General features: G+C 51.0%; 9 protein-coding genes across 9 annotated transcripts; 7 read left to right on the top strand and 2 right to left on the bottom strand.

The window, feature by feature from the left end:
• Positions 1 to 641: 641 nt before the first annotated feature.
• N7462_001482 (Zn(II)2Cys6 transcription factor domain-containing protein) lies at positions 642 to 2606 on the top strand (the record flags this gene model as incomplete). The annotated part of the gene is made up of 5 exons (XM_057073208.1): positions 642 to 760; positions 813 to 1418; positions 1478 to 1663; positions 1711 to 1979; positions 2035 to 2606. The coding sequence occupies 5 exons, from the start codon at positions 642 to 644 to the stop codon at positions 2604 to 2606; spliced, it is 1752 nt and encodes a 583-aa protein (XP_056936849.1).
• A 1445-nt stretch (positions 2607 to 4051) lies between these two features.
• On the top strand, positions 4052 to 4447 carry N7462_001481 (Flavoprotein; the record flags this gene model as incomplete). The annotated part of the gene is made up of 1 exon (XM_057073207.1): positions 4052 to 4447. The coding sequence occupies one exon, from the start codon at positions 4052 to 4054 to the stop codon at positions 4445 to 4447; it is 396 nt and encodes a 131-aa protein (XP_056936848.1).
• A 197-nt stretch (positions 4448 to 4644) lies between these two features.
• N7462_001480 (uncharacterized protein) lies at positions 4645 to 6641 on the top strand (the record flags this gene model as incomplete). Its single annotated transcript, XM_057073206.1, has 5 exons — positions 4645 to 4844; positions 4893 to 5052; positions 5128 to 5903; positions 6221 to 6451; positions 6551 to 6641. The coding sequence occupies 5 exons, from the start codon at positions 4645 to 4647 to the stop codon at positions 6639 to 6641; spliced, it is 1458 nt and encodes a 485-aa protein (XP_056936847.1).
• A 573-nt stretch (positions 6642 to 7214) lies between these two features.
• Positions 7215 to 7989, top strand: N7462_001479 (rRNA-processing FCF1 family protein; the record flags this gene model as incomplete). Its single annotated transcript, XM_057073205.1, has 4 exons — positions 7215 to 7285; positions 7350 to 7407; positions 7630 to 7844; positions 7908 to 7989. 4 exons carry the CDS (start codon positions 7215 to 7217, stop codon positions 7987 to 7989), a joined length of 426 nt encoding a protein of 141 aa, XP_056936846.1.
• Positions 7990 to 8680: 691 nt separating this feature from the next.
• N7462_001478 (PIN and XPG domain-containing protein) lies at positions 8681 to 10464 on the bottom strand (the record flags this gene model as incomplete). The annotated part of the gene is made up of 2 exons (XM_057073204.1): positions 8681 to 10145; positions 10196 to 10464. 2 exons carry the CDS (start codon positions 10462 to 10464, stop codon positions 8681 to 8683), a joined length of 1734 nt encoding a protein of 577 aa, XP_056936845.1.
• A 462-nt stretch (positions 10465 to 10926) lies between these two features.
• Positions 10927 to 14329, bottom strand: N7462_001477 (rRNA-processing protein UTP21; the record flags this gene model as incomplete). The annotated part of the gene is given in 6 exon segments (XM_057073203.1): positions 10927 to 11448; positions 11466 to 11534; positions 11624 to 12262; positions 12318 to 12584; positions 12655 to 14148; positions 14210 to 14329. 6 exon segments carry the CDS (start codon positions 14327 to 14329, stop codon positions 10927 to 10929), a joined length of 3111 nt encoding a protein of 1036 aa, XP_056936844.1.
• A 788-nt stretch (positions 14330 to 15117) lies between these two features.
• N7462_001476 (inositol polyphosphate kinase VIP1) lies at positions 15118 to 19111 on the top strand (the record flags this gene model as incomplete). Its single annotated transcript, XM_057073202.1, has 3 exons — positions 15118 to 17542; positions 17611 to 18946; positions 19027 to 19111. The coding sequence occupies 3 exons, from the start codon at positions 15118 to 15120 to the stop codon at positions 19109 to 19111; spliced, it is 3846 nt and encodes a 1281-aa protein (XP_056936843.1).
• Positions 19112 to 19634: 523 nt separating this feature from the next.
• Positions 19635 to 21004, top strand: N7462_001475 (diacylglycerol/lipid kinase family protein; the record flags this gene model as incomplete). Its single annotated transcript, XM_057073201.1, has 2 exons — positions 19635 to 19862; positions 19925 to 21004. The coding sequence occupies 2 exons, from the start codon at positions 19635 to 19637 to the stop codon at positions 21002 to 21004; spliced, it is 1308 nt and encodes a 435-aa protein (XP_056936842.1).
• Positions 21005 to 21532: 528 nt separating this feature from the next.
• On the top strand, positions 21533 to 24811 carry N7462_001474 (lipase ROG1 family protein; the record flags this gene model as incomplete). The annotated part of the gene is made up of 2 exons (XM_057073200.1): positions 21533 to 21723; positions 21877 to 24811. 2 exons carry the CDS (start codon positions 21533 to 21535, stop codon positions 24809 to 24811), a joined length of 3126 nt encoding a protein of 1041 aa, XP_056936841.1.
• Between the last annotated feature and the right edge of the window lie 69 nt (positions 24812 to 24880).

Genomic DNA, 24880 nt, shown 5'->3' with positions numbered 1-24880 from the left:
CATATTCAGCTCATTGATAGTCATATTTGCATGTGTATTTAGCCTTAAATCAGGCTAAATATTCACTTAGCGCGAGGTCCAATTTTTGAGCAGAATTAAAGTCATACCAGGCACATGTTCATATTGAAGAGATAGACCTTTTTGATCTGCATCTTTTCCAGTTTTGTGGATGAATTGTTTCATTCGATTTTGCTGATGGGATCGGTGTTGCTGGGTGGTTGATTACTTTACGTTACATATTGAACTAGGGGCGCTCTACGGCAAGCGTGTGATGCAGGCAGGATGAGATGGATCAACACACAGACCAACAAACCACCACACACCGCGATGAAGCAAGGCCTCCCAAAGAGAGAATGGAAGCTGTTGCAGTGAAAGATGTGTAAAAGTTGATTCTCTCTCTATCGGAGATGCAAGCTATATTCTATAAAGACTACGTGCCAGGAAAGATATCCTCCAATCAGAGACCACCTATCGTTGGCCGATTCTCCACTACAATATGTTATGTGAGCTGACTAACGACAGCATAGCATCACGACGCATCCCCCTCTTTCCTCACCATCACATCATCAGAATCATTATCGATGTGCAAGGCTATGGTGGACGCTATTCCCGGTCATCAGAGGTAACTCATCTGTCTCAAGATGGATCAAGGTTCCCCGCTTCTCCCAGGTACACCCGCCCCCTATGGCCGGTCTTGCGCCAACTGCGCCCAGTCGAAGCGCAAGTGTATCGTTCGCGGAGCTGGTGAGCCGTGTGAACGGTATGCCGCCTCGCCATCACGATCTTAGAGAACATACATATTGATGCCATAGGATTAGATGCCACAAGACAAACAGAGACTGTATGCCAGCAAAGACAGTGCGCCGCCGTAATTCGAAAAGGCCAGTGGCAAGCAAAGCAAATCGACTGGAGGCCAAGATAGATAGCCTCGTGTCGCTGATGCAGGCTGGGACCAGTCCGGCAGACCTTCCTCTCGCGAACATTGTAGATCATTCTGTATCCGTTGACGTTGGGCAGGAAAATACTCCTGTTCGAAATTCTGACGACGACTCGGTCTTGAATTGCCTAGGAAAGAACCAAAACAACACACCAGCGACTACACCGGCTGCCTCTGACTCGGCAGCTCCGTCAAACCTAGGCGAGCCATCTCTACTAGAGGCAGAGGAATATCTTACACATTTCCAGACCTCAAAGCTGCAATACTTTCCCTTTCTGTACATCCCTTTTACAACCAGCGCGGAGTCTCTCCGAAGGAGGCGGCCGTTTCTGTGGCATTGCATTATGGCCATCAGCTCAAAATCATCGGCTCAGCAACAGAGCTGGGGCAACAGAGTACGACAAACAATAGCCCAGGAAATGGTGGTCCGCTCTGAGAAGAGTCTTGATCTTCTCCTGGGGCTTCTGGCATTTGTTGGCTGGTATGAGAGCTGACATTCTCTCTTGAAATCGATCATGCGTACTAATTACTCCGCGAAAGGGCCAACTATCAAGTACACAGCAAGCCATTCCTGGCTGTCTTTACCCAGCTCGCAGTATCGTTAGTTTTTGACCTTGGTCTCAACAAACCGTTACCGGATGAGGCATCGATGGCCTTTGGTCCAAAGCAGTGTCGAACAATGGAAGAGCGGAGAGCTGTTCTTGGATGCTTCCTGGTCACATCAGTGTACGATAAGCGCTGTTTCTCAGAGAACACTTGCTTACCCCATCTAGAATCTCTTCATTTCTTCACAAAATCGATGCGCTCCGCTGGACGCCGCACCTAGACGAATGTCTCGAGTTACTTGACAAACAAAAGGAGTGCTTGAATGACGATATTTTGGTCCAGCAGGTGCGGCTACAGCTCGTTGTTGAGACAGTAACTCAAGATTCACTACATAGTCGACACTTCAGATGGATAGAAAGAGCCGAAACCCCATCAAACTTCTTCTCCGAGTTAGCGCACATCAAAACTATAATATTTAATACTTCTCCGAAAAATGGTATGCCTGTTTGACAACGGAAAAAAGTGAAAGAGCTTATCTTACATCCGACTAGTTACCTTCTTGCATCTCTATAGTGTTGAACTCGAAGTCGCACTATCAGGTATATCTCTCAGATCGAATGATCTGACAATATCCGAACGTGAAAATCTCTACCTAGCACTTACCTCTATTAACTCCTGGTTTGATGTTTTTCTCACGATCCCACCGTCTGGCTATGTTGGGTTTTCGTTTTCAACCTTCTCCCAGCTCGTTCGTTGCCTCACCACTCTCTACCGACTTGCCACTCTCGACGTTCCAATGTGGGACAAAATGCATGTCCGAAAAACCGCAAACCCACTCTCCATTCTGAATCAGATCGTTACCAACCTGGAACAGGTCCCTGGTATTGCTGGAATGGATAATCGCGATAACGCAGATGGCGATGTGTTCTCTCGTTCTGCGCAAATATTTCGGTCACTTCGACCAGAATGGGAGGCAAGGGTCGGAGTCGACGATGTGATTCCCGCGACCATGCCTTCGTCGCAGGATGCAGGCGAGATTCCTTCCCCTGGTTCTTTTGGAGACGAAATTCTTGATAATGACTGGTTTATGGATCTGCTGTCTTCTAACGTAATTCCCGGTTAAGATGACCACCCGGTTAAACTAATCACCCCACCAAATCCGCGTCTCTTTCTCTCTCCATTATCCTTTTTCAACTAGCAACCATGCCATTTAAACGCTCTAATCCTGGCAAAAGGGGACCAACTCAAGAGGGCAAGTCATTATTAGCCCTGAAGGATATCCAAGAGAATCGTATCAAATCTCTACACGCGGAAGTGAAGCTATGCAATATATCGTTCTCTACACTGCGGCTCCGTGCAACTAGTATATATTCGCACGTGGATATACACTATCACCGGCTAAAACTAACTCAATTCGAAAAGGACTCACTCAGTAAATAGGTTCTCTTTCACGTATTTCACTAGCATTTCGCCCCCACCACCTTCTATCATTTGAAAGCACTATTTTTCCACCACAAGACTAGTACGATTATAAAGATGATCTATAAAGATCAAGAGATAAATAAAGAAAAATAATTAGAATAAAAGGAAATGGAAAAATAGAAAGATGAAGAAGGATACTTTATTAAGAGTAGTTAGAATCCTTTTATGTCTAGTAGATTTATAATAAATTAAAGCTCTTTTCTTTAGAATTATTTATAAATATTATTATCATTTATAATTGATAATTATCATCTCTGCCGCGTTCCTTCTAACATCTTCTAGTTTAATACCAATTTAATAGGTTTAATTCATCTAGATTTAAACATAAAGTATCAGATTATTTATTCTTCTCTAGATCGAGTAACGTACTCCTCCTGTCTTAGCATGTTAATATAACCCTAGCTAGACATATGTGATCTGAAGTATACTAATATTCATGTTTGGAGGATTCTGTTACTACTTACTGCCTAATTCTTACTCCCGAACCAGGGCGCTCTACGGCAAGCCTGAGAATGCAGGCAGGATGAGATAGGTCGGCGAACCAGCCAACAAGCCACACCACGCCACGATGGAAAGAAGCCTCTCATAGAGGAAACAGAGGCTGCTTCAGCGAAAGATATGTAAAAATTGATTCTTATATTACGACGCTAGGTTCCGAGTCTACCCGGGATACGATACAAAACTAGTGAGGAATCGAGTGTTTCTGTCCTCGCGGGACGTACAGAGAAGGGTGTGGGCCCTCCCCATATTCAGCAATTTCCCCTTCTCAACAATATTCATTTTTGCAATTGCCGGTGGGCATGGAACAGTGCATGGTACCGGCTAGGTGGGGTGGACGGATCCCCGCAAACAAGCGGCTGCGTAGTCACGCAACGTAGGGTCTAATCTTACATGCCACGGCCAGGACGCTTGGACCCCCCATTCTAGCAATTGCGAGAGAATATACAACTGTACATAAATACCAAAGTGAATCACAGGCTGACCTCTTCTTCATTGATCCATAGTTTCATGAATCGTATAGCCTTGGATATATCACGAAATATTGTCTCGAGCTCGTCCAAATACAAGTCAATATTCATACCCACAATGAAAGTCGTTGCATTCTCCGCAGGGTCCACAGGCGGGAACACGGAATTGACGCTGCTCACAGCACTGCGAGAGGTGCAGATAGCCTCACCCTCTGCGTCAATCACGCCAATTCGACTCAACGAGGTCAGTATTGGCAACTCAACAATCGCGGGGCAGATTCCACATCCATTTGTCAATTCCGGGTCTCAAGCAGGCACTCAAACGGACTTGGAAAATACAGCCGACGACCGACCGTTCATGCTGGAGCATATCTTAGAGGCCGATGCAATTTTGCTCGGGGCTCCTGTATATTCCCGTGTTGTGACATGGCTGGTCAAATGGTTTCAAGATCGAACCTTGGGGCCTGCTCAGGATATCGACCTTGCGAACACCCGCAAACAACTGGTTTCGTAAATCCGATGTACGTCGATTGGATCCCTCACGCTACACTGAAGAGGAGCGCCATGAGGAAGAGAAACTTAAGACGACCGTCCCCGCGCCTTTTATTTCTCTCTAAGTCAGAATTTCTTTCCGCCGCCACCAGTATTCGGAAACCTAAAGAAGACGCAAGAAAAGACAGACTAAGACAATATATTGAAAACGCCGCACAGATGGATACTTCGAACGCCTTTGAAGATATCTCCGAGATTGATGAGACGTCTTTCCCATACATTTTTGAGAAAAATGTGTCTATTCCTCTCGTGACGACACCAGGCTTGGTCCGCGTCAACGTGTACAAGCCGCGAGGTCTCCATAAATTTCCGGTGATTCTGACCTACGGTCCTTATGGGAAGGACATTTCATACAAAGAGTAATGTTCCTTCTCGGCTGTCTCAAAGCATGGATCTGACACCTTCAGTTGGAAACTTCCGTCCTGGAACGAAATCAACCCCGAGCACAAATCAGCGCATTCGGCATGGGAAACGCCAGATCCGGGCTATTGGACAAAGCACGGATACGCTGTTGTTCGAGTAGATGAGCGTGGAACGAACCAATCCCCCGGGATTTTGGACACTATGGTAAGGTTTCAGAGCTGCGCCTGTTCCAACTTGCCCGCAATGGTACAATTGGTCTCTTGAGGCTAACGGGCGCAGAGCCGAAGTATTAGTGACGCATTCGTGGAGGTGGTCGAATGGGCTGCCAGACAGGAGTGGTCAAATGGAAAGGTTGGTTTACTGGGAGTCAGCTACTATGCCGGTAGTCAGTGGCGAGTGGCAGCTCGGCAGCCAAAGGGATTGGCGGCCATTATCCCCTGGGAAGGCATGTCCGATTTCTACCGAGACCGCTGTCGCCAGGGCGGCATCTTGTCCAATGTGTTCATTGATTTTTGGTGGGTCAAAGTTGGCCGAAACCAGTATGGGAAGCCGGGCAAAGGAGGCGAGGGGACCCTCACGGACGAGGAACTGGCCCAGAATTGCCGTGATCAGACTCAAGATAACCGGACCAACCAGTTCCGCAACCAGGAGTACTACGCATCCAAGGAGTATGACCTCAAGGATGTCAAAGTCCCCCTTCTGTCGGTGGGTAACTGGGGTGGAATTGTTTTGCACCTCCGGGGAAATATCCAAGGCTTCATGCAAGCTGGGTCTGAGTTGAAATATCTCCGCACGGTCACCGGACGCCATGACCTTCTCTTTTACTCTCCTGAGGGCGTAGAGATCCAACGAAGCTTCCTGCATGCTTTCCTCAAGGGAGAAGATCGAGTCGGTTGGAGTGTCAAGGGCAAATTGCCTCCAGTCGACCTGGTCCTCCGCAAGGGCGATGTTGGATTCAACAACCCCGATGCCGAACGCCAGTACCCACGCCGACAGGAGAATGAGTGGCCAATTGCTCGGACTCAGTACACCAAGTTCTATTTAACCTCGGATCGGTGACTCACTACCGATGAGTTTGAAGCCGAATCGACAAACGCATGTTGGTCAAAGGTTTCGTATCCTGCTTTGGGCAATCTTCGCAACCCACAACTAGTTCAATTCCTCTCTGCTCCCTTCAAAGAGGAGACCGAGATTACCGGAAACATCACTGCCCGGCTGCATGTTTCCTTGACTCCATATCCGACGGGCCCAGTTCCCAGTGATATTGATCTGTTCGTGACTCTCCGCACATTTCCCCCGACGGGAAGGAGATTCATTATACAGGCTCCGGTGGAGACCCCGTGCCAATCTGTAAAGGCTGGCTTCGTGTCAGCCTACGAAAGGTGAATTTGGAAAGTTCAAAGCATCTTCCTTACCTGCCAGCTCGGGACTATTTCAGCACAGACGTGCAACCGGTGATTCCAGGAGATATCTACGCGGTAGATGTGGAGGTGCTGCCGACCAATGTTATCATTGACAAGGGGGGCAAGCTTGTCTTTGAAGTTGCGTCTGGAGACACGCAGGGCGCCGGCTATCACTTCCATCATGACGACCCTAATGATCGGTACGATTCTTTTCTCTTTTGCTTGCGAAAACGGCACATACAATCCAGAATGATCGCTATTATACCTTCCTACTGACCTTGCTTCTTTCTTTTTCACAGCTCCGAGGCCAAGTTTGCTGGCATGAATCACATCAACTTCGGGCCCAAGTTTTCGAATTATGTTGTTCTCCCAATTATCCCACCCAAATGAACAGCGCAACCCTTCACCTCGCATTCGGGTTTGCCTAATTCTCAGGCTCTAGGATCGAAGGCATCAAGTTGAGCGTTAAATTTGCTGATTTAGTTTTGTTGATTGATTGGACCGAGTTGAGAACATGATTGGCATAGTGTTGTTCGGCGATGCACATTCTTCCATTCAGCAAATTGCCAAGTTAGAACCGGTATCTCTCGACTGAGGAGGCTCTGTTCAAAACCTTTACTCCAGCCATGTATCAGACATGCAATCGAAAATATTTTTGAATCCGACCTCTGGATTGGCACTTCTCATCTGCCTCTTCTATGTATCTGTATTCTGCATCACTCACAAGTAAATAAGTATTGTACTCTACTTGCAATCACAAGAAAGAGTGCACACTTGATCAGATTCCGTAGTCACGTGCAGTTCAACAGTCGGCCGCTTCTTAGCCTGAGGCATGAAGGTTAGTCAGCCCGCTTGGACTCGGAGCTGTGGGTCACGCCGATAAGATACTCTTGCAGCCGCGAATTCTTTTTTCTTTGCGTTCCCGCCAAACACCACACCACACTTGATCACCAAATCGCCAGTATGGGAGTCCAAAAGAAGACCCGCAAGTTTGCCCAGACCAAGCGAGCAATCTCTTTACGTGATAATCGCCTGTAAGCTTTCATGTCGCCCCTTCAATCTGCAATACGAGATTGACATGGCTGATGGATGAGACAGCAAGGATAATGCCAAAGACGATAAGAATGGCAAAGCCACCAAAGCTGGGAAGGAGGAGGTGATTCGAGAGGCGTGCGTGAATTCTTTCCATATTACAGGCATTGCCCACTGACCCGATCCATCGCGTATCCAGACCACAGGCCCCATCCTCCCTATTCTTCCAATATAACACGGCGCTCGCCCCCCGTACTCGGTCCTTGTGGATACAAATTTCATCTCCCACACCATCCAACACAAGCTTGAAGTGATTCCAACCATGATGGACTGCTTATATGCCAAGTGCATCCCAATTGTTACCGACTGCGTTATTGCAGAGTTGGAGAAGCTGGGCCAAAAATACCGACTCGCATTGCGGGTCGCAAAGGACCCCCGATTTGAAAGAATCAAGTGCGATCACAAGGGCACATATGCCGATGACTGCCTTGTTGACCGTGTCATCAAGCACCGTGTCTATATCGTGGCAACCAATGATCGTGATCTTAAGAGACGCATTAGGTGGGTGACGGGTGGTCTGTTCAGGAAATCTGTTAGTCATAGTCCTGCTAACACCTGAAATAGGAAGATTCCTGGTGCCCCAATAATGAGCGTGGCGCGTGGGAAATATGTGATCGAGCGACTCCCCGATGCTCCCGAGAAGTGAAACTTCTCTATCCACTTTAGTGCCTGGGTGCCATTCAATCTCGAGACAAGACTTTCCATGCTGGCTCTCTGGTGTTCAAAATCCAGTTCACCACACCAATTGTGGGAAGCAGGTAGAGCAAATTCCACCCCGACGCATCTCTTCCCGCATGCTATACCCCACTCGGGCTTCTTTGGTCAGATATAGCCGTCGAAGTAGAGGTCGGGCAGGTGGAAGCTCATTCAACTGTTTCTCAAAGGAAGCGCCAGCGGTCACCGGACTCGCATATGAGGTACTTTACTGGACCACAGGCGGTCTACTTGTTCATGCATACCAATGGTATTGTCCAAATGACTGGCGTTCAAAGAGCCCTTCCCCTCCAAGGATCTCTCTGGTTTTGAGGTGCGACGCTAGCTGGAGATGATGGCCTTCCCAGGCTTCAACGAATAGATACCCATAGCGGTTGGAGGATTTCTTGACCGACAATTGACATAACCTTTTTCAGCTTTTAAAATGTCGCATATATGACCCCTGGTAACATATCGTAGATGAGAAAGGGGAGAATTATGGGATTTATGATTTATGTGCTTATGTAAAATAATGGTATGGCTTGATGCATGGCTTATAACCATCTTGACTTCTTAAGTATGGACCCTTCGGCTAGAATGGGAGCCGCGATCTAGTTCCTTCCGGGGAGAGGAGGGGAGTTCAATCAAGCGTAGGATTGAAAAAACTGGAAGACCGAATGCTGAATCATGTCCTTATCCGCGACAAAGCTTCGAAGAAACTCATCTCGAGACCTCAGGAGAAGATAGAGCGGCGGTAGCTCTTCTAGGACAGACTGAGCTGGAAAGGAAAGACCATCGCTGGCCGCAAGGCTAATAAATTGCCGCAGCATACGTAGGGAATATAGCACGGCTTGGATCTGGGCTAAAAGGTGCACGTCGGCCCAATCCGTCGTTGTTCCCATGTATCCCTTAATCAGAAACTGTTCCAGCTGCGCCGCACTTGGGATCATTCTTTGGTTCCGTTGGTCGCGATATATTTCGGACAGGGCAAATAGAACCCAAAATGTTGACGGACAGGTTGGATCAAAGACACTCTTTGCCTGGTTGAGACGTACCTGCAAGGCAGAAAGGTCAGAAGCCGCCGTCTTGAACCCAGGGAGTGTAATTTGTTCCGCCACGATCCGACTGCCACGACGAACAAACTCATGAACGATTGGAAATTGAAGCGGTGATGACCGAGACAGCTTAAGCAGCGCATAGCCAAGTGCCCTGTAGGCTCGACCCTGTTCCCAGGCACACCGCCGGTCATGATCTTCGTGGAGAATCCCTAGGTAGATATGAGGAATCTCATCACGGCCAAAAATAGCCGGGCTTTCATATTGGCAGAAAAGCTCTGATACCCTTGGGTCGAGAGATTGAAGTCGCAGCCCAGCAGGGATCATGACCGACGGATCGCCTGCCTCTTCATACTCCTGGAGAAACTCATGGTAGTCATTCGGGTGTGTAGTCAAGGAGATGTCCTCTTTTGACCGACGAAGTAGCTCCGAGAAGCCAAGCTGGGGGTTCAATTTCAATTCGTAGGCAAATCGTTGAAGGCTTTGAATATCTAGGCGGCGAGCAAGCTCTCTAGGGTGTAGTCTTGACCCCCGAATCTCCGGAATGCTGGAACCAGATAGATCTGTCTCCCCAGGCATGTGCATCGAGTTCAGCAGCACCACTGTCCCTTGCGGCCCGAGATCATGTATCAATAGATCGGAGTCATTTGTGAGGATTGTTGATCCCTTTAGTTTGGACACCCGGGCACACTCACGATCCGCCTCCCCCGCCACCATGACTGTGATGTTGGCCCACGGATACTCGGAACCCTTGAATGACGGGGCATCATACTGGGTTTCTTCTAGTATTCGGGCTCGGTTCCATCTGGACCGCAGATCTTCAAATACCGCTGAGACCATGAAGGGGTTTTCGGGAAGATTCCTCCACCGAGCGGAGATATTGCGACTATTCCACAACTGCGCTGGCCGAATCGACAGCTCTTTCCGACACGCCTGCGTGGAAGGAATCACCCCGCGACGGGTTAGTTCCAACCGATGTCTCGATTTTTCAATTCGAGACAACCGGGTGTCCCGTTTGGAGACGGGCAGGGCGCCATCAAAACAGATCTGTTGTCTTGTCATGGGGTTAGGAGGGACGGATATCAGACGAGGACGAGGACCTACATCTCAATGCCCCGACGAATCAATTCGACCAGACAGTTCACAAAGGCGCGACTGACCTCGTTACAGGTGGGCTGGATGTCCAACGCATCTTGTGTGGAGTCCATCCAGGCCAGAAGTCGGTAGTAGACATGATATACCAGACTGGGTCCATCAATAACCACCGCCTGCACTCGAGGTACATCCTGTTGCGGCCTGTCCAAGCTGCTTCCGTTTAGGAGAACGGACTCGGCATATGGGAGAAGATGCCTGGTTAAATAGGGGATTCCCATGGCCCGGAATTGTGTGGGTTCCGCGGAGTGTGGTGAGGCTGTCGAGACATTTTTTTCTCCAGAAATGTACGATCTTAGTCAGGAAGTCGAGGCCACCGCTGACAACTCCACTACGGTCCTGTCAACAGGAGATTATTGAAGACTACCCATAGTACGACAAAAGCCCTCATTTCCAGCTGTGGTAATAGGCAGAGGTGTCTCTAAGAGCCTGAAATAGAACTGGAAATATATAGATCTACCATATCTAGAGCCTAGATCTCTATACTATCTCACTCCTTGAAGCGGAATGGAAATTAAGAGCCAATCTAGAACAGTCCAAAAAGAACGAGTATGAAGAACAAAGTTGATAGTGGAAACGGCTCCGCCGACCGTCTATCTGATTCAAATATATATATACAATCACACACATACATACACCTCCGTAACCAGGCCCTGGGAAGAAACCCCTCCGTCTGCTCTGTCTCAGCGAGCGGATCGGAGGAAACCCACTACACCGCGACAGTATCCCACAAGTCCGGCCAAGCGTTTCCCTTCCTGCTGTTGCTCAAGGGCCCATGATGCCAGAGCGTCACGCAGCAATTGATATTCTGGCTCATCCCGATGGGAGCAAAGCCCCACAGTATCGGCGTGGATCTTCAAGAAGACCGCCATCCAAGCATTAACCAACTCGAAGTCTCTCCGCTGCCGCAGCCGCATCGTGAGTGCAGCCACAAACCCAGAGAGCTCGGAAAATCCATTGCGCACACGTGGATCGAGCGATCGGATCTCCAGATCGGCCCGAGCGGGAGTGAGAGACTTGAGGTGCTCAATCAGGGGCTCAAAATCGGCCGAGCGATGCCCAGATGCCAGCAGCCGAGTAATGAGAGAGTCAGAAGCACCAGTCACGCCCGTCTGGGCCTTGATGATTCGGGATCGCTCAGCCTCCGCTGTCTCAGCGAGGGAGGCAAATCCCACGTCGCCAGCATCGGTAGCGTTGTTAGATGGCTGGGTATTGTTAGGACCAAGAAGCGAGGGGAGAAAGAATGGTGCTTTTTCGGGGCCTTCGGCGCTTCCTTGGGTCGATTTCGTTCCTAAACAAACACAAACAGCGTTAGCTCTCACAACGTGAACAATCGACAATCGACAGGAAGGAGATCAAAAGGGAAAAAGGATTCCATACCCGAATTGCATCAAGATGGAGTAGTGCTTGCCACCGGCTCTTGGGAACTAAACTCAACGTAACCATGTCTTTTCGAAGCTGCTCCGTGGCCGGCAACGGGCCTTCGGCGTCATCCAGCTCGGGCGTATCCAAGAAGGCTGCTTCCACGAGCCCGGCACCACTCTCCCCGGCCGTTGTCGGTACCCCCACGTCGGCAATGAGATCTTCGTCCAGGTTTTTCGTTGAAATTGGCATGAATAGACTGCGGTTACTCCAGAGGCTAATGCCGATGCTTCCTGCATGGGCCGTTGCGAGGAATTCGCCGGTAGATGACACGGCCAGCGAAACGCAGGTGCTAGGAACTCGGAAGATGTCGATGAGATGCCCGGTGGGCAGGTCCCATACGCGGAGCACAGAGTCCATCGAGGCCGCAATGATCCATCGCCCATCGTTGGAGAAAATAAAATCATTGACCTGACCCACACACCCCCAGAACTCACGAACTAGTTTGCGGGTTTCAAGATCCACGACGCGGATGGAAAGATCATCGCAGCTAAAGGCAACCAACTCACTTGTCTTGCTATAGCGAAGTCCAGTAATGGCCGCCATCGGGTGCCAGTCTAACTCGTCAATGAGGCTCCCCGAGAGAAGATCCCAGAACTAAAGACAGTACTAGTTAGTTGCCATAATCCCCCCGAAAAGAGACTGAGCCTACCTTGACTTTCCCATCCAACCCACAGCTGATCACCATCCGGTTCAAGTTATCCACCATCAAACCGGTCACCGCCTTAGTGTGTTTGATATCTGACGTGGAATCCAAGGCAGTGGAGTCTTGCACTGTTGGAGTCTTTCTAGACCGGGCTTTTGGTGATCGAGAGGGAAAACTTTGGCGATGAAGACCGGATTGCATGTTGAACATGTCGATTGACCCTCCGGCAGATCCAACAAGTGCAAATGTTCCACACTGAGACATGCCCACGCTCTATTCACGACCAATTATTAGTTATTTTTGACTTGGAGGTTCCGAGGCTCTCGGGCTACGGGCCACATACCTTGACTTCAGTGTCATCACTCGTGGGAAATGCCCATCGGCCTGCTTTCTTCTTACCCCAGAACCATGTACGGGCATGCTTGTCGCCTCGATGCCCGGTCACCACACTCTCCCAACCGGTTGCGTTGGAGGCATCGGTGCTTCCGAACTTGGGATTTGACCAGATCGGACCGGAAGTGGTCACACCCATACCACCGTCACGATTCAAAGAGCATGCGATAGACGTGATCTCCGGTGCCCGAAGAGCCTCTACGGGAGTTGCATTGGATTGGCCGGCTGGCCCCTGCTTCTTGGCTTTGCGCTCCAGGTTGCCTTGCGACAGCTCAGCGTGCTGGCTATCCTTACGCAAGCTGAGACCCCAGAGACTACAATCCTTGCTGGCACTCAGCAGCCATTTTCCACTGGAGTCCGAACCGTCCGAAGGTGCCGGGATGAAGTTCAAGGCACTGACAGCCGCGGAATGGCCGCCCCGCACATGAAGCGGACGTGGAGTCGGCGAGAAAGGAGTCTCGTCGAAGATCCAAGTTTTCAGAGCGTTGTCGTCTCCTGAGGAGACCAGGACGGGCTGTCCATCCAAAAATTCGACTCGGTTTACCCCCATGGCGGATTCAGCGTTCGATACTTTATGAGCACCACGCAGAATCCCGGCCACCCGACCTCCCTGATTCAAGTCCCACATGGTGATATCCCCGCTACCACCGGAAGCTGTGGCCATCACACCGGCCTTACGGCCATCGTGACCCGCACCCAGTCCATCGCTTCGGAACGTGATCGATGTCACCGGAGAGGCGCGAGCAGATGCCGTCCGCAAGCTCAGAACGAGCTGACCCGAGTCAACGTTTTGGATGAATAAAGAGCCGTTCTTATGGGCAATGGCCAGAAGCGACAAAGCAGGGGTTGGATACATGGCTGTCACGGCACCAGAAGCGGACGAGGGGGGAAGAAAGGTGTGCAGCAGTTTTCCACTGCGCAAGTTCCAAATGTCGATGCCACCGTCCACCCGTCCCACAAAGATCTTATTGAGATAGGTTGGCATCGTGCACATGGTTCCCGAGTAGACCTGGTCCCCGGCCGGGCCGGAGATGGGCCGGGGTCGAAGACTGGCATAGTGCTCATAACTACCCGTCTTCCAGATCTCTATGCCCCCTGCCCAACAGCCCACGATCCACGAACCAAAGACTGCCAATCGCTCGATGGGCCCATCTAGTGCAGGGCCTTCCAGGGACGCCACTCGTTTGCCTCGTTTGAACACCCAAATTCCCCCGGGGGACCGCGGCCGAAGATAGCCCCAGGCAGCAAAAACTTTGTCCTGCCAGGCATGGGTGGCGGTGATGACTTCCGGGGTGGATGGGCGGGTCAGGAAGATCAGGTTCAAGCCTTTACGCAGATCATAGGTCTGCAGTGAATGGCCAACAGAGGTCGTGATCTGGAAAGTCGATTTTCCCAATCGCACACTAGTGAAAGGAACGGAAGTGGGGGAGACAAGTCCTAGTGTCTGTGATCTCACGAGACGTGGTTAGCAGAATTCTGAACAAGAGCATGCGGTCCTCACGTACCCGAAAGGGCGCAAAGATTTTTGACCCTCCACGAGAAACATCCCGAGCATGTTGATCAGGAGTTGTTTTTTGCCGTTTTGCCAGAGGCAAGTCAAAGGTCTCGCTGGTCAATGCCGGCATTCTTGCTTGCGGTGGGGAGTTGATTTTACAACCCGATAATGCCACTGTAGGCAAGATAGACCACGGTAGCGAAGGGGGTCAGGATTAGTTGCAGAGATGAAACAAAGTACTCAAGCAGCAAGAGCACAAAATATCCCGTCAACAAAAGACCGAAATCCCCAATGGCTTCTCGTTTGAAGCGGGGAGTTTAAGGGTCGCGCTCTGTTCTCGGGTTTTTTTTGGCAGGAGATTTTTTTTCTCAGCAGGCGGAGAGCTCGAGGCTTGACCGCCTTCGAGCTTCCGGAGGAGAGGATCGACACTGGTCGCCCTATGTGTTTTTCATATGAAGCTACCATATGAACGATACCTAAATTTCAATCATAACTCGAACCTGATGGCTCGAGAGCATATGTAGGGAATTTCATATGAGAAGTATTTGCCTTGAATGAGCGCATACTTGACATAAATTCCAGTATCGTCACCATCCCGACCGGCTTGGCTTGCTGGCGGGTCATTATTTAGTAGAACTTTTCGATGTAAATTGCTCTCTAGCAGGAGCTAGCTACAAAATAAAGGATTAAGATAGTCCGATTCTCGTTTGAAGGGACAAGAGATGTTTACATTTGTTCCTTTTGTACGGGTTCAGCGTCCAACAGATACATTCACATACATTTACTTTTGGATCCCGCATCTGGAACCCCGAACCACCCCCCCCCCCACCACCACTACCGAGCCCCTCCGCCCGGACCGCCATCCTTCGCCATTCTTTTTCCACCCTCCCTCTCCGTATCCACGTCGTACATCGTGATATGGATCCTGACAATGGCCACACGGGTGGCTCGTCCTCAGATGCGGGCTCGTCTAGAGCCCCACTAGAATATCACAGCCTAGGCGCCCCAGTACCACCCTCGGAGCTGCAGATGGATCCCGCGACCTCGGAGCCCACGACCGCAACCAAGCCTCCTGCTCAACACTCTCCCATGAAACCAGGGAAGACCGATGCGATATTTGACCCACGTTCGGCCACCCTCATTGGCCACTCAACACGGGCGTCAAGCCGCGCGCCGCGGAGATTCAGTGGAAGCACAGCGGCGAGCACCGCCGCAAGCTCCATTAGCGAGAGGGACCCTAGTGCCTCCAAGGCCTGGCGGATTGGTGTCTGTGCATTGGATATCAAGGCCCGAAGCAAGCCCAGCCAGAACATTCTCACGCGGCTCCAATCTAAGGGGGACTTTGAAGTGATTGTCTTCGGTGACAAGGTGATCCTCGACGAAGCCGTCGAGAATTGGCCCGTTTGCGATTTCTTGATCGCCTTCTTTTCAGATGGATTCCCGCTGGACAAAGCCATCGCATATTCCAAACTTCGAAAGCCTTTCTGCGTCAATGACCTACCCATGCAGAAGGTATTATGGGACCGGCGCCTGTGTCTGCGGATCCTGGATCAGATGGGGGTCCCAACCCCCAAACGAATGGAGGTAAATCGCGATGGGGGCCCAATTCTTGAGTCTGCAGAGGTCGCTCAGCACATACATCGGCTCACCGGAGTCAAGCTGGAGGGTCCAGAAGATGGAACAGGTGGTGGTGCACCCAGAACCCAAGAGGTCTCGATGTCGGAAGATGGGGAGGCGCTGGTGGTGGACGGCAAAGTCTTCCGAAAGCCGTTTGTTGAAAAGCCCGTCAATGGGGAAGACCATAATATTCATATCTACTTCCCGAATGATCAACAATACGGAGGTGGAGGTCGCAAACTTTTTCGCAAAGTCGGCAATAAAAGCTCAGAATATGACCCCAGCCTTTCCGTGCCACGATCAGTCACAGAGAAAGAAACAAGTTATCTCTACGAACAGTTTCTACGGGTGGACAATGCTGAGGATGTCAAAGCCTACACCGTGGGTCCGGACTTTTGCCACGCGGAAACTCGCAAATCTCCTGTGGTTGATGGACTCGTTCGGCGGAATACTCACGGAAAGGAACTTCGATATATCACGAAGTTGAGCAAAGAGGAGGCCGCTATTGCCTCCAAAATCTCGAACGGGTTCGGCCAAAGAATCTGCGGCTTTGACATGCTTCGCGTGGGTGACAAAAGCTATGTGATTGATGTCAATGGTTGGAGCTTTGTGAAAGACAACAACGATTACTATGACAAATGCGCCAATATTCTGCGGGATACATTTCTGGCCGAGCGTCGCAGATATGAAGGAGCCCTGGAGCCATCGGAGCCGCCATCCCCGGAAATGGGCCCCACACGCCGGAGCACCGCTGGGTCTCATCGTCAAGCTCTAAAGACGCTGCTCAAATCTCCAAGCACATCAAGACTATATGGGAGCCAGAGTGGACATAAAAATCATGAAACAGCACCGTCAGATGTCTCCTCCACCGTCGCCCCCTCGCTCGCGTCATCGTCTGGGCTGGAGAGTGCGGATCCAGGTGTCAACTTAAGTAAGCTCAATTCCTCAGAAGGTCACTCTGAGCCTCGAGGGTATAGTCCCTCCAATACAAAATCCCCGGCAGTTTCTCTGCACCACTCTGGGGATGGCGCTCTGCCTCCACTCCCTGCTTCGAAACACTCGTGGAAGCTGAAGGGAATGGTGGCAGTCATTCGACATGCCGATCGAACCCCAAAGCAGAAATTCAAGTTTACTTTCCACAGCCAGCCATTTGTTGATCTTCTGAAGGGACATCAAGAGGAGGTTGTGATCAAAGGCGAGGCAGCCTTGTCTAGCGTCTCCGAGGCCGTGAAAGTAGCTATGGCACAAGGACTCGAGGACATGGAGAAGCTGAAGCTGCTTCGTACATCTTTGGAAAAGAAGGGTGGTTGGCCAGGAACTAAAGTACAGATCAAGCCCATGTTTAGAAAACGGAGACCGGAGGAAATGCGACAATCAGTCTCATCCACAACCCAGGCTGCACTGCCGGGGGAGATTGTCCCCGAAGAACCCCTCTCGCCGGTGGCTAACGAGGCTGCCGCTGAAAGCGAGGCTCTGCGTCATTCTCAGAGCCGCAGTGACTCTATCTCTGGTGCCACCTTCTCTCGTTTCTCTGCTGTGGAAAACGACCTGATTCTAGATAAACTTCAGCTTGTGATCAAATGGGGAGGAGAACCTACACATGCCGCACGTTATCAATCGCAGGACCTTGGGTTGAATATGCGAGATGACCTAAAGCTGATGAATAAGGAAGCGCTCAATAATGTTCGCCTTTTCACAAGCTCAGAGCGGAGAGTGAGCACAAGTGGTAAGTCGGGTTCCTTAGATTGATTTTCTCTTCTTGATTACTAACTTCCTTTTTTTTTCTCTGTATAGCCCAGATTTGGGCGTGTTCATTTCTTGACCAAAAAGAGATACCGGGAGACCTCATTCAAGTCCGAAAGGATCTACTTGACGACTCTAATGCTGCGAAAGACGTGATGGATAAAGTCAAGAAGAAGCTCAAACTCTTGTTACGTGAAGGGTCAGCACCGTCACAATTTGCATGGCCGAAAGACAGTAATATACCGGAACCGTCTGTTGTTCTTGCGACTGTGGTTGAACTGATGCAGTTTCACCGGAGTGTCATGCGTCACAATTTTGAGAAGCTTGAAAGTTCTTCGAATGGTTCATCACCGTCTCCCAAAAGTTCTGAAGGGTCAGGCCTGTCGAATAAGGCTGATTCAGTGTCTGAGCAACCAGACATTTCCAGTGTCCAAGGTCGTTGGTGCGCTGGAGAGGACCCGCGGCTATTCAAGGAGCGATGGGAGAAGCTTTTTGCCGAGTTTTGTGACACGGAAAAGGTTGACCCAAGCAAGCTGTCCGAACTTTATGATAGCATGAAGTTTGATGCTCTTCATAATCGCCAGTTCTTGGAATGGGTCTTCATGCCCCCGGATAGCGATCGTGACGAGGATGAAAAGAACAGCATTAAATGCAAAAGCCCAGCGAAGTCTGATTCGAATTCGGACAGCAAGACTGGCTTGGAAGCCCCGGGTGATGAGCGCTCAGATGGCCATACTTTTGCCCATCGGCTCGGATTAAAAAAGCGTTTTCCCGCACTGGAGTCACTGCCACATCTTCGAGCGCTCGATGATTCCTATGATCATTATTTCAAGCTTTTTCCAGGGTCTAATTCTAGCAAGTGTAAGATGGATGAGCGACTTTCTAAATTGCGAGAGCTGTACAAGCTGGCAAAAGTCCTGTTTGATTACGTGACACCCCAGGAATACGGCATCACTGATAGCGAGAAGCTTGAAATTGGCCTTCTCACCTCCCTCCCACTGCTACAGGAAATCGTGCGCGACCTGGAGGAGGTCCAGGCATCTTCAGATGCCAAATCGTTCTTCTATTTTACCAAGGAATCTCACATCTACACTCTGTTGAACTGTATCCTTGAGGGTGGCATTCAAACCAAGATTGCTCGCAGTGCAATCCCGGAACTTGACTACCTGTCTCAGATTTGCTTCGAACTCTATGAAGCCCGGGATAGTGAGTCTGAGGTCAATTCTTACTCAATTCGAATTTCCATCAGCCCCGGCTGCCACGCCTTTGATCCTCTTGACGTACAATTGGATTCCCGTCACGCGATCGGTTGTGCCCCTCGGCGCAGCCTGACGGCCCATCAGGACTGGAAAGAAGTGATCGAAACCCTGAAGGCCAAATTTGATACGTCAGAGCCCCCCCCCCCCCCTCTCTCTTCCTCTAACCTAGTTTCATGGCGCCTTCTCCCCTTACTAACTCAAACTATAGTGTGGAACTCCCTAAATCCTTCATCGCGGTGAATTTGAGCGACAAGCATGTAGCCTCCCCCTCCGAAGAACCCGATTCCCAGTGACAACCTTGAGTTCTATGCCTACCCCATCCATCTGCTGGAAAGGCCGAAGGCATAGCAAGTGCACGCGTCTTTTGCCGACCAATTTCATCAAGACTGCTGTTGCCCTAACCTTTGTATCATACATTTAGCTCCTATGTAAATTTCTTTCTGTCTTCGCCGTCCTGTATATGCTTTTGTCCTATATTGTTCTTGTTCGAATTATACTTGGTTTAGAGGATATATCTCGTCAAAAAAAGAAGAGAAACAAGAAATAAAATAAAGAATTCAGATTTTGCTTAGAACTGTTTCGATATTATCCTCGATATTATTCAATCAAACGATACTTCTAGTCGAGAACGACTAGCGGGAGGCAAAGGAAAAGAACTATGGGGGACTTCGGCTTTTAGTCGGTGATCATGTAATAGTAATAGTGTGCTCGATCAGGCCAGCCAGGTTCACCCGTCAAAAAAGGCCCCAAGCCCCAGATGCGGCGTCCACGAACTTCACTTTCACAAACTTCCCACCAGCGGGTGTCCAGCCCCCGATGGATCCGTCTGAGTTGTATACCGCGGAGGTGGTGGAAAAGACCTTGCGATGCATCTCGAAGACCGGCGAGGAAAAGCAGGTTGACTTGAAACATATCGTCGGCGTGACGCATAGCCATGAACACCACCAGCAGCCAACTTACCGTGTGCTGTTCCTTGCGGACGCCGAAGAGAATCGAGACGAATCTCCTCTTAACTTGACCAAGTGTGATATTACATCCTTACCTGTCGCATTATCTCCGTTTCTGCTCGAGCTTCCGGCCCATCTTCGCTATGGGGGCCCGTCCAGGTCGTGATATCGACCCGATCTGGCACCGGCATGGCACATGCGGTCTTCCAGAGTTCTGTGAAGCCGCTCTTGGAGTATCTGGCATTGGACTATTTGATTTTTGAGACTCAATCCGCGGAAACCATTATTGAAATTTCGCGATCGCGTTTCTTGGAGCAAGCGTGTGCGGGAGTCCCTCAAACTATCATCCTCTTATCCGGCGATGGTGGCCTAATTGACATCGTCGATGTGTTCTACAAATCTGCACGAACCGTTCAAATGAACCCGTGTATTGCGTTAGTCCCTTGCGGGACGGGAAATGCAATGGCCAGCTCCCTTGGACTCCGTTCTGGCCCCATCTCCGGTCTCACTGCCCTCCTCCGGGGCCAACCCCTCCCGGTTCCCATATTCACGGCCAAATTCTCCCCGGGGAGCCAGTTGGTGATTGACGAGGGGCGCCAGCGAGTCTCGATAGGCCCCCAGCTTGATGCTCCCTACCAGACCATCTATGGCGCGGTGGTTACGAGTTGGGGTTTGCATGCCGCCTTGGTCGCTGACAGTGACACAACCGAATATCGCAAGTTTGGCTCCGAGAGATTCAAGATGGCCGCGAAAGAGCTTCTTTACCCCTCGAATGGTATGGAGCCGCATCGATTTCAAGGCCAAATTACTCTGACCGTGTCCGATGATGGCTCAACAGCCGGGGATTCTGGTTCTGGGGATCGTGAACAGGAGATCATCAAAGATGACGAGCATATGTATGTTCTTGCGACTTTGGTGCCTCGCTTGGAGAAGGATTTCTTGATCTCTCCCGAGTCAGAGCCCTTGGACGGACAGATGAGATTCTTACGGTTTGGGCCTTTACCCGCGGAGGAAGCTATGCGCCTCATGACCTTGGCCTACCAACAAGGACAGCATGTCCTTGATGAGAAAGTTTTGTATAAGAGAGTTGACCAGCTGCGCATAGAGTTTCAGGAAGACAACGAACGTTGGCGTCGCGTCTGCGTCGATGGGAAGATTGTGGCGGTCGCTCAAGGGGGCTGGATGGAACTCTCCAACGATCCTCGGCAGCTGCTGTGTGTGATCAAGCCAAGCGAATAGGAAACTTAGGGCATTCAGGGGTAACAGGTTCTGCGATCGCTTTATACCAAGACTGATAAATGCGACCAAGGGGGTTGAGCCCGGCCCTACGATGATGCTTTTCGAAAGAGATAACAAGATAACACTATGGGAGATTGGCGTCTCCTGTTTGCACCGACCATAATGTCCAAATACTTGCGAATAGAATACGACCTGTGCTTCATATTTGATTAATCATGCGTCTCTGGAGTAGACTATGTCAACTTCACCACTAAAGATGCTCCCAAGGAAGTGTCATGTACAATGTGCTCTGCAAGTACTCCGTACTTTCGGCGAAGACGGGGAGGCGCAGCCGCAGACCCCAATAGTCCCGACGGGCGTGATCGCCCGAGGATCCCGAATAACCAACCGGATGGTGGACCAGCAACAACATCTCCTCTTCTCCCGTTGATTCCTCTCCTTGCACCTTCTCAACCACCGGCTTGCGGTGACTTGGACTGAGACTGGTTACCATCTTCCACCCTCCTCAGATCATGGAAATGACATTCGATGCTGATTACTCCCCGAACGTATTCCGCCTCCCAAACGCCCGATCAAGGTGCGGCTGCTTCTCGCATTGAGGGCACTGCCCACTTCTATACACTCGGTGGCTGGTGGCCCAGCCCCGAGACGACCAGCCAAGCTGCAGATATGTTGTTGGTCCACCAGACAGGCAGTGTCCGGGTTGGAGAGATTGTCCGGTGAGTTCACTTCCCTGGCGTTTGGTCGTTTGGCTTCATGGGAGGCTCGGCGCCAATCAACGCATCCCCGCCCACCTTAAAGAGACCCGGTTGAAGAGGACCCCGGATTATCGAGGAGGCCGGATCCCTGACCTCTCTAACTTCCTCGAACAGGTACACACTCACGTACACTCCAGCCGCCGATCCAATCCTGCCTTTGCCCTCGGAGCTTCACGTGAGGGTGAAGAATACCTCCGCGATCCCTCTCCGAGCAGCCTATCTCCACGGCCCATACACGCTTTACGCCGCTTGCTACCCCTCGAGATTTGATCCGAATATTAAATATGACAGCCACGATACCGATGGAACCCCCCAGTTTGAGCCATACCTCAAAGCCGGAGGGAGTTGGGATGCCACCGTCAAGATCCCCACGCGCTTCGGGGATTCACATAACCTGGCCGCAGGCCATTTTGGGCCAGAAGGAGACCGTTCTGTAACCTGGGTGATTGAAATTGTGTCTCAAGTCATCTTTTCGAGCAGCGCGGCAGTTCACTTCGAGCTACTGGTGGGCCGTGACGCAAAGTCAGTCGATTTCTTCTCCGCCGGATCGTCGAACACCGGGATGGGACCTCCGGGCAAATTGCAAGACCATTGGCCGATGGGGACTGGGGCGCAGCCAGTGATGGCTACGAAGGGAATCTTCTCTAAATCAATCACTCTACGAGTGGATGATACCCGTAGTTTGTGGAACAGCCCGCCATTGCCCTCGGCATCACCGAATCCCGTGAATCGTCAGTCGGAGGTGGGATGTACAGAAACGACAGAGGCCGGGAGCCATGTAGAGGCCCCGTCTGACAAATCGTCGAAGAAAAAAAAGGTTCACCTTGTGGTGATCACCCATGGCTTGCACAGCAATTTGGGTGCGGACATGCTCTATCTTAAGGAGAGCATTGACGCTGCTGCGAAACAGTGCAAGGCGAAAGTTGCCGAACGGCAAAACGACGCAAACGACGCAAACGACGCAGACGGAAATGATGAAGAAGTGATCGTACGGGGGTTTTCGGGCAACGCCGTTCGCACCGAGCGTGGAATTCAGTATCTCGGCAAACGGCTTGCCAAATATGTCCTGTTGATGACTTACCCTGACCAGTCCTATTTCCCGTTGAAGAACTCGAAATCGAAGGCATTTCCTCGCCCTTTCAGCGCTCGCAAGGAGCAGGCTCGGCCCAGTTCTGATCCTCACTCATCCTATCAGACTGTCGAAGGGGAGACGGAGGCCAATGAACACGCCTACCAGATCACAAGTATCAGCTTTATTGGACATTCATTGGGCGGCCTCATCCAAACCTACGCTATTGCATACATTCAAAAACACTCTCCTGAGTTCTTTGACCGGATCAAACCGATAAACTTCATCGCCCTTGCAACGCCGTTCCTGGGTCTCAGCAACGAGAATCCCCTGTATGTTCGTTTCGCTCTGGACCTAGGGCTTGTTGGACGGACTGGTCAGGATCTTGGACTCAGCTGGACTGCGCCAAAAGTTCGAAGTGGCTGGGGGGCCATCATCGGGGGCCGAGGCGAATCGACCAAGGATCAAAGCCAGTCCGACCCGGGAGCAAAGCCTCTCTTACGGATCTTACCATGTGGGCCGGCTCACGAGGTTCTCCAGAAGTTTCACCACCGGACGGTGTATTCCAATGTGGTCAATGATGGAATTGTCCCTTTGCGAACATCCTGTCTTCTCTTTCTCGACTGGCGCGGCCTCGACCGAGTGGAGAAAGCCAGGCGGGATAATGGACTTGTCGGGACTATGGCGGAATGGGGTTGGGCGGAACTGACAGGCGCCAACTCCAAGTCTCCGCAGCTCCCTCGTTCGGACGAGAACCCCAGGCTCGGGGTCGGTGTCCCTGGCATTGGTGCAAGCCATTCTATGCCCCCCAACGGCGTTCCACCGCCCTTGCAAGATAATGAAGCTCTATCTCTACATGATGACCAAGAATCCCCGTCGCCGGCGCAATTCCTTGCTCAGCGTAAGCCTTCCACGCACGAGAGTATCGTGGCCGAGCTCGGGCCAAAGAATGAGAGATTGGAACCCAATTCGGGCCCATTGAGCAGCTTCCTCGCTTTCTTCCGGGCCAACGCGACTAAGGAACCTAAGGAGACCAAACCGGTTCACCAAAGCAAGAAGCAGTCTAAGATTTACAAACGCAGTCAGACCCTTGGCTCTTTCGATACCAATGACCCCCCAGCCTCCAGCGTGCGAGGCAATTCTTTGTATGAAGATGAAGAAGGCGTCCACACGCCTCCTAAGACGACGTTCTTCGAGTCAGCAGGGGATTTGCTGATGCCACCCTTGCCGCCTTCGGATTTCATTCTAGACCCGGCGGCTCGTCCCCGAACCATCTTCCATGACCGCATCTACCACCCTGATGATATCCCGACGCCAATCCCCGGAAAACGACGCACTCTGACATTTGGACCATTGCAAAATAGGCATGCCAAAACGGCTCCTCCTGGGACGACTCAGTTATCGTCCAGTTCCACCACGAGCCAGAGCCACGGCCAAAGCGGGCTCAAGGTTGAAGAGAAGATTGCCCGTGCCTATCACCGCGATCTCACCTGGCGCAAAGTCCTTGTTCGTCTGGAACCGGATGCCCACAACAATATCATCGTGCGGCGCATGTTCACCAATGCGTATGGGTGGCCCGTTGTGAAGCACCTTGTCGACACCCACTTCGGCCATTCCCCTAGCGTGGAGATTGATGACACCCTGAAGTGCAGTGCAGAGAGGGCCAAGCCCCCGAATGTGGCGCCGACAAGCTCCGGCGATGAGGTTGAGGGCCAGTCCGATGGATCTGCCAGTCCAGCACATTCGTGGGTTGATCGTGGTCATTCACTTCCACTACCTCAACCTGATCCGTTCCCAGCGGAACATGAATCTCACAAAACCTCCAGTACGCACGAACGTGCGTACTCCAATGAGGTCTCCCGACAAGATTCTGCGCGATGGACAGATCGCCAAATTGATGAAGATGACGACTGTGAATCCGGATTGGAAGAGGACGCGGCTGGTTTTCGGTGGTCCCCAGCGCCGCAGCCAAGTTCTTGACAGCATCATGGAAAGAATGTACATATCAGATATCCATTTTTGACGATATACCCCTGTAAACAAGCTACT

Source organism: Penicillium macrosclerotiorum (assembly GCF_028827735.1).
Source record: "Penicillium macrosclerotiorum strain IBT 26536 chromosome Unknown utg000002l_segment0_segment0, whole genome shotgun sequence".
In the NCBI taxonomy this organism is placed as follows: Eukaryota; Fungi; Ascomycota; class Eurotiomycetes; order Eurotiales; family Aspergillaceae; genus Penicillium; species Penicillium macrosclerotiorum.
Note: the sequence above shows the minus strand (reverse complement) of the source record. Positions and strands in the feature narration are given on the sequence as shown.